This window comes from Dipodomys merriami, unplaced genomic scaffold (genome assembly GCF_024711535.1).
Source record: "Dipodomys merriami isolate MVZ:Mamm:240054 unplaced genomic scaffold, mDipMer1.0.p SCAF_29, whole genome shotgun sequence".
Lineage (NCBI taxonomy): Eukaryota > Metazoa > Chordata > Mammalia > Rodentia > Heteromyidae > Dipodomys > Dipodomys merriami.
Window position 1 is genome coordinate 19,988,989 of NW_027204381.1, and position 7,359 is coordinate 19,996,347.

The following is a 7,359-nucleotide window of genomic DNA, read 5'->3' on the forward strand; positions in this document are numbered from 1 at the left end:
CTCTGGCTGGCTAGAACTGTGATCTTCAAATCTCAGCCTCCTGAGTAGCTAGGATTACAGGCATGAGCACCTGGCTAGAATTTATTTTCTTTTTGGCAAGACTGGGGTTTGAACACAGGGCCTTGAGCTTGCAAGACCGGTGTGGTGCTTTACTATTTGATTCATTCCTCGGGCCCTCAAATTATATTTAATGGAAAATATTCCTATAATACAGTAGCAATTTTAGTTTACATCCTTAATAACTAAAATAAATTCAGCTAGCCTATTTGCAAAATAAGGTCAACGATTTTTTTTTTTGGGGGGGGGGGTTAGTTGTGGGCCTGAACTCTGGGCCTGGGCGGTGTCCCTCAGCTCTTCAGTTCAAGGCTAGTGCTCTACCACTTGAGCCACAGCACCACTTCCGGCTTTTTTCTTTTTGCTTATGTGGTACTGAGGAATCTAACCCAGGGCCTCATGCATGCAAGGCTCTACCACTGAGCCACCTTCCTAGCCCCCCACTTTTTAAAGAATGAATCTTTAAGTTTGTTTTTTAAATTAAGGTTTCAAATTGTTAACTGTCAAATAAGTAGAGTAGGAGCAGACCTGTGGCTCAAGTGGTAGAACACTAGCCTTCAGCAAGAAAAGGCTAAGGGATAGCATCCAAGGCCCTGGGTTCAAGCCCACTACCGAGAGGGAAAAAAGAGAGAGGTGATGGTGATAACTAGAAAATATGTACTGACAAAAATAAGATGAATCCAGGTACTGGTGGCTCACATTTGTAATCCTAAGAACTCTAGAGGCTGAGATCTGAAGATCACAGTTTGAATAAAGTCTTTGACTCTTTAATAAACCACCAAGAGTCAGAAATGGAGCTGTAGCTCAAGTGGTAGAGTGCCCAAAAGCTCAGGACAGCTTTCAGGCCCTGAGTTCAAGCTCCAGCCTGTGTGTGCTCACTTGCATGCATGTGCACACACACACACACACACACACACACACAATGAGTCTTATTCATTTTAGAACAAATTCAACTAATAACTTCTATACTGAGTTATGAAAACCTGCATTGTTTCTATAAATAATCTAGACAAAGTTAATATATTACCTGTGTTTATGGTTCATTACTTACTTGAATTAGTTATGGCAGAAATGCATTATTTTATTACAAATACTGACCTCTATCAGAATCATTAATGTGTAGTTAACAACAAAGATCAAACCTTAAACCAATAGTTTTGCTTTTCACTGTAAACAAAATAACAAAAAAAATCTGATTGGTTCCTCAAATATGTCTAACACTTACTTAATAGTGGTGGTCATACTCTGTGCTTGCTGTTGAGTGCCATTATTGATTGTGTTGGTGTTTTTCAACTGGTTCATCTGTTGCTGGGTCGGTGTGCCCCCTCCTCCAGGGCCACCACTGGGCTTCACAGGGCCCCTCAGCTGACCATTTTGACTGGACAGACCCATTATAACAGGGTTCTCTGTTCTGGCCGTGCTCATGCTGTGTTAATTGCAAAGGTGTCTCTTTCAAACTTCAAAACTTTGAAAGTCAGTAGAGAAACTGTAATAACAGTTTATTAGGCTCTCCAAAACGAAGAGATAAATAGAAGTCTTGCTCAATAGATGAGTCCTTTATTGCAATGCAGGCAAGCACCTGTAAGTCTCTGGACGGTGGTAAGCAGCAGTAACTTGCTCTCATGCACCGAATCAGCCTATTTTTTTTAAGCCCTCCAACAAGCTTGAATTATATCTGAGTTCACTCACTTCAATCTGAAACAAAGAAAAAATTATGAAAGCAACCTAGAGACAATTCAGTAGATAGATTCATAAGTTAACATTTTTGTCAAATAACAATCTGCTCCCTTCTGTCTCCTCCCTAGTGAATCCTCTAATCTCTACCTGGTCTAAAAGCCAATGACTTTTTATATTTTAATTACAATTCAGTGAAATATCACTCAACTTACTAATGTAAATCAAAATTTGGACAAAGTGGGGCAAATTGATTTTTTTTTTCTATTTCTGACAGCAACCAAGAATCTTTGGAAGCTAACTGAGCTTTTGAAAACATTGTACTTTCAAAAAACCCACCTATTTCCTTATCTGACTTCAACTAAATTGTGAAGAAAAAAAGGCATTTTTTTCTCCCTTAAATTTTTGATCATTAAAACGACAGTCTCATACAGTAATGACTTGTCTAATACCTTGTTTGAAAAACAGATGAAAACTTTTGCTACCTTCAAACTTGAATGCCACAACTTAGACAACTTTCAAACATCATTTTTCAAAAAATACACATATACTTAAAACACCGCTACTCAAAAAAAAAACTAGTAACTTTAATATAACTTTTCTAAGCACTCAGAACATTCAATCTAATTAACAATAGTTCTTTAAAAATAAACAAAACTGGTCAATCTTCATTTTAAAGTTGTTTCCTCAATCGACTTAATTTGTATAAACAAAAAAATGACAAACATCAGAAAAGATTAGGTCCAACTCCATTTGGCTTATTATTATATTTTGGGTTTTTTTTTTTTTTTTTTTGGTCGGTCCTGGGGCCTGAACTCTGGGTCTGGGCGCGATCCCTCAGTTCTTCAGCTCAAGGCTAGCGCTCTACCACTTGAGCCACAGCACCACTTCCAGCTTTTTCTGTTTATGTGGTGCTGAGGAATCGAACACCCAGAGCCTCAGGCATGCAAAGCAAGCGCTCTACCACTGAGCCACCTTCCCAGCTCCCCATTTGGCTTATTATTTAACCAACCTGTACACTGCTTTCCCAAAATACAGTAACTTTATGATCAGTGATTATTTTGCCACATACAAAGTCATCTCAAGTTCAAAATTCTGATATCTGGTATCTCAAAAACCGCCAGAAACATCTTCTTTTATAAAGAAAAAAAATGTGAACACCAATTTTCTCCCAAACCAAATCCTGATGTTCACATACACAAAGCTGTTTGCTTTGACCTCGGTGTTATCCACCCCCGGAGCAGGACTGATTAACAGCTACTCTTCCGTCTTAGTAGGGTTACATGATGGCCAATAATAATAGCACATACTTCACACCGGAGGACTTGTTTGCAAAACACTACGCAAGAGTGCACTCTCCAAAAGACTACCGGAGAGCACCAGCAGGGTCGACCCTGCGCCGTCGGACCCCAGTCCTGGACACCCCTCCCTCCTTACTAAACCGACACCTGCCCGGCAGCCCGCGTCCCCCTGCCCAATTCGGCGCTGCCAGCGGCACTTGCACACGCACACAGCGAGCGAGCCCGGGCGGCGGAGCGGCGGCCGGGGCCCCGCCGGAGTTCACCACCGCCACTTCCGAGCGCCTCGTTAGCTCGCCTGACAGCTTCGCACCCCAACCGTCTCGTCATCTCCAACTACAGCTTTTGTGCGCAAATGCGGCGCAGTTTCGCGCGGCTCGGGGCTGAAAGGGGGTTTCCTCTGAAGGATAAAAGGGGGTCAAGGGAGGAGGAGGAGACGACGGAGACCCCGGACCTTGGGGCGGCCCCTCCCGGCCGCCCCTCCGGGTCGGCTCCGGGCACGAAAAGGGTTGGAGCCCCCGCAATCCTATCTGCGCCACAACAGCCGGAACCAGCTCTGCCCGGAGCAAACAAAGGGGCTCCCCTCCCAGGCCCCGGCCGGCGCCCCCCCAACCCGCACTCGCCTCCCTCCGTCGCCAGACCGGGGGCTCCGCCAACCCCCCCCCTTCCCGGCCCACGAGGCCTACAGCAGCCAGGCGGCCGCCCGAGCGAGCCCGGCCGCCCGGAGGGGCCGCCCGCACCCTATCACCTCCTCCATCGCCACCGCCTCCCCCGGCTCCAGGCCGCCCCGCCGGCCCCCCCACCCGTCCCAAAGACCCCTCCGAGCTCCCGGCGCTCCCCGCGGCGCCCGGACCCCGCGGCGCCCCACCTGCCTACCTCAGACGCCGCCACCCCCACAGCGGCCGCCCGCCCTCCTCCCCGGGCCCCGCAAGGCCTCGGGCCTCCGCCCCGGAACGCCCCCCCCACAACGCGGCCCGGGGGGCTCCCCGCGACCCCCAGGGCCCCGCCGACCTCGGCCCCGCCGCCTCAGCCCACGCCCCGCGCCGCCGGCCCGAGTCCTACCGCCGAGGCCACTCCCGCTCGGCGCCCTCGGTCCTTTATTGTTGACTCGAAGCTCCCAAAATGGCGGCGGCTCCTTCCTCCTCGGAAACCTCCGCCCCCCCCACCCCGTCCTCGCCGCGGCCTCCGCCCGCCCCCGCCCCGCCCCCGCCCGGCCGCTCCGGGCGCCGCGCCCGCCCGCCCGCCCGCAGCCCACGCTCCGGCTCCCGCCTCTACCTCCGGCCGCCGCTGCCCGCTCTCTGGGCGCCGCGGAACTCGCGGCCCGGTAGCGCCGACTGCGCGCCGCGCCCGCCGCCACCCTCCGTCCCCTCCCCCTCCCCGCATGGCGGCGGCCGCGGCTCCTCCTCCGCGCAAGATGGCGAGGGCCCGGCCGCCGCCGCCGCCACACCGCGACGCCCGACTGCGGCACCCGGGCGGGAACAGGCCCGAGGAGGCGGCCCGGGCCCCTTTCGGAGGGGACTGGCGGCCGGAGGCACGGAGGCCGCCGAGAGTCGCCTGGCCGATGGCGGCCCGCGGAGGGTCGTGGTCACGCCAGACCGGGACCCGTTCCGAGACGAGCCCGCCGGGGGCTCGGGGCCGGGCGGCTGACCTGACAGCTGCCGCGGGGCCGGGGAGGTCACTGCTGGGCCGGGGACGCGTCCGGGCGCGCCTCCATCCATCCAGGGACGCGCGGAACTAGCGGCCCCGAGGCGCCGGCGCGCTACCGCGGGGCCGGAAGGGAGGTCGGGAGGGCACCGGGGGTGGGAGGGCCCGGGAGCACGCGGAAGGGGGGTGGAAACCGGGAGGGTGCCCTGACGGAGTGGGGGTGCCGAGCCGGGCCCGCGCGGGGCACACCTCCCCCAGAGGGCGCGGACGCCCCTCCGAGAGTGGCCGGTGAGGCCGTGGGCAGCAGGAAGCCGGAGGGAGAGGCGCTGCTCCCGCCGGACCCCCACCCCACACACGCAGGCATTTGCTCCCCTCCTCCCCAGACCCGAACGTCTCCGTGGGTGCTCAAAGGAAATGCTCTCTTGTTCCACGTCTAACAGGAATGGGGAGGAAAAAGAGCTAGAGGCTAGCTAGGTCAGGGGAAAGGAAAAATCCAGTCCCACCCGGCTGGGAGACTGAAAATACTAACGGACGGTCGCCAGGCCGTGGGTGACAATAGAACTCCGGCCGACCACTTCAGCCCAATATGCCCAGAATGGTCGGGACTGGGTCAGTGACTGGCAGCTTCGATTCCTCCCATCCCGCTACTTCCAACTCAGGGCCAATCAGAGAAAGCCAGATTTGCTCTTCAAACCAATCACAGGAGAGGATGTGCCTCAAGTTAGCCCACCTCCGGCCAACAACTTCCAATCGGAGGAGTCCGACCTGAAGCCTCTCTCTCTCTCTCTCCCTCCACCTCCGGACTCCCAGCCCGCCTGAGTCTACCAAACCCCAGTGCTGCTGTCTCAAGTCCTGGAACAAAACACAAAACAGAACAAAAAACAGGCCCTTCTCATTTGGTATTTCTTGTTGATTTCCACACGATCAATGGAAAGGTGGTGGAGCATAAGGAAGACTTTTATTAAGATTACAGAAGTTGACTACGATTTTTTTCCGACTTAGATTTTTAAGCACCTGCTTATGCAAAGGAATACTCCCGCACCTTGTTCCCATCCCAGAGAGATGAGGACAAAGTGGTTTCTTAATAAGAGGACTATGTGTGAAGACTTGTTTGTCCTGATATAATCACAGGCAGCAAGAATCTGAAAGGGAGACTAGCCCTTGTCGGGGTTCTCTTTCCCTAGACCCTTCAAGGTATGGAACCAAGAAAAGGAAAGGGGCCAAAGTCCATAAGCAAACTAACTTTCTAAAAAAAATCAGGCTAAAGTAATGTCAAAAAAGAAGTTTCTTTTAAGACAGACAAATTCTTTTCTAGCTCAGCTATTCGGTCGTTTTTGGCCTTCTGGAAAGAAGTATAGTTTACAATTGAACTCTGGATCATTTTCTTTTTCTTTTTTTTTTTTGGTCCGGTCGTGGGGCCTGAACTCTGGGCCTGGGCGCTGTCCCTCAGCTCTTCAGCTCAAGGCTAGTGCTCTACCACTAGAGCCACAGCGCCACTTCCAGCCTTTTTCTTTCTGCTTATGTGGTGCTGAGGAATCGAACCCAGGGCTTCATGCATGCAAGGCAAGCGCTCTACCACTGAGCCACCTTCCCAGCCCTCTGGATCATTTTCTCTTGGGTTCAGTTTTAATAGTTGATGGGCTTAACTATCCTAATATGTTTTTTTTCCTCTGATTGAAACAGATTACCAAGAATCATGCATTATGACACTTTGAAACTACAAATGAAGGACTGGGAAGGTGGCTCAGCGGTAGAGTGCTTGCCTCTCATGCATGAGGCCCTGGGTTCGATTCCTCAGCACCACATAAGCGCAAAAAGCCTGGAAGTGGTATTGTGGCTCAAGTGGTAGAGCACTAGCCTTGAGCTGAAGAGCTCAGGGACAGTGCTCAGGCCCAAAGTTCAGGCCCCACAACCAACAAAACAACAAAAAGCTTGGAATAAATTATTTGCTAATGCACACTATCTATATTTTTAGTAAGTTGTCTATAAATTCAGAAGAATGTTATAGAAATCAATCCTTTGGCAGTTAATAGAGCTTAATATTTGTGGATTATCTGACGAAGATATGGTTTCTATTCATCATAGAAAAGAGGTTCCCAAGATGTTTTGACATTTTCAGGTTTTTTGGTCAGTTTCACTCTATCCCATCCCACTTTTTTTTTTGGGGGGGGGGTCCGGTCGTGGGGCCTGAACTCTGGGCCTGGGCGCTGTCCCTCAGCTCTTCAGCTCAAGGCTAGCGCTCTACCACTTGAGCCACAGCACTACTTCCAGCTTCTTTCTTTTTGCTTATGTGGTGCTGAGGAATTGAACCCAGGGCCTCTGGCATGCAACGCAAGCGCTCTACCACTGAGCCACCTTCCCAGCTCCCCCATCCCATTTCTTGGACCTTGATGTATGAAGTTGTTAGCTGAAGTGGTAGGCACCTAGAGAATTTATACGTAAGATGTGTTTGGTTTTGACAGTTTTGGATTTTGAACGCAAAATCCAAAGTTGCTAGGCAGATTCTATCACTTGAGTCATATCCCCAGCCAAAAGGACATTTTTGAAAGGAAAAAAAAATCACAAATACATTTGAGGTTTTAAATATATGCTTAAAACAAGATTCTTTCCTCAACCTCTCCCCCACAAAAATTGAGGTGGAACTAGTATACTACCTGGAATCCAATCAAAAGAAATATCTGCCAGTCTT

At 51.1% G+C, this 7,359-nt stretch overlaps 1 protein-coding gene across 4 annotated transcripts in view; it reads right to left on the minus strand.

Annotated features, from left to right (window-relative positions):
- Nucleotides 1-4,773, minus strand: part of LOC138838992 (probable ATP-dependent RNA helicase DDX6) — a 41,777-nt gene extending 37,004 nt beyond the window's left edge. Inside the window, exons 1-2 of one of the 4 annotated variants that reach the window (XM_070038616.1) lie at nucleotides 4,675-4,773; nucleotides 1,280-1,749 (exon numbers count right to left, since the gene is read on the minus strand). In XM_070038616.1, coding sequence (XP_069894717.1) covers nucleotides 1,280-1,479 — 200 coding nt within the window. In that variant the 5' untranslated portion in view covers nucleotides 1,480-1,749; nucleotides 4,675-4,773. Of the gene's footprint in view, nucleotides 1-1,279; nucleotides 1,750-4,037; nucleotides 4,175-4,301; nucleotides 4,380-4,674 lie in introns of those variants that run through there. The other 3 variants (XM_070038617.1, XM_070038615.1, XM_070038619.1) reach the window with 3 other exon arrangements.
- Nucleotides 4,774-7,359: the final 2,586 nt, after the last annotated feature.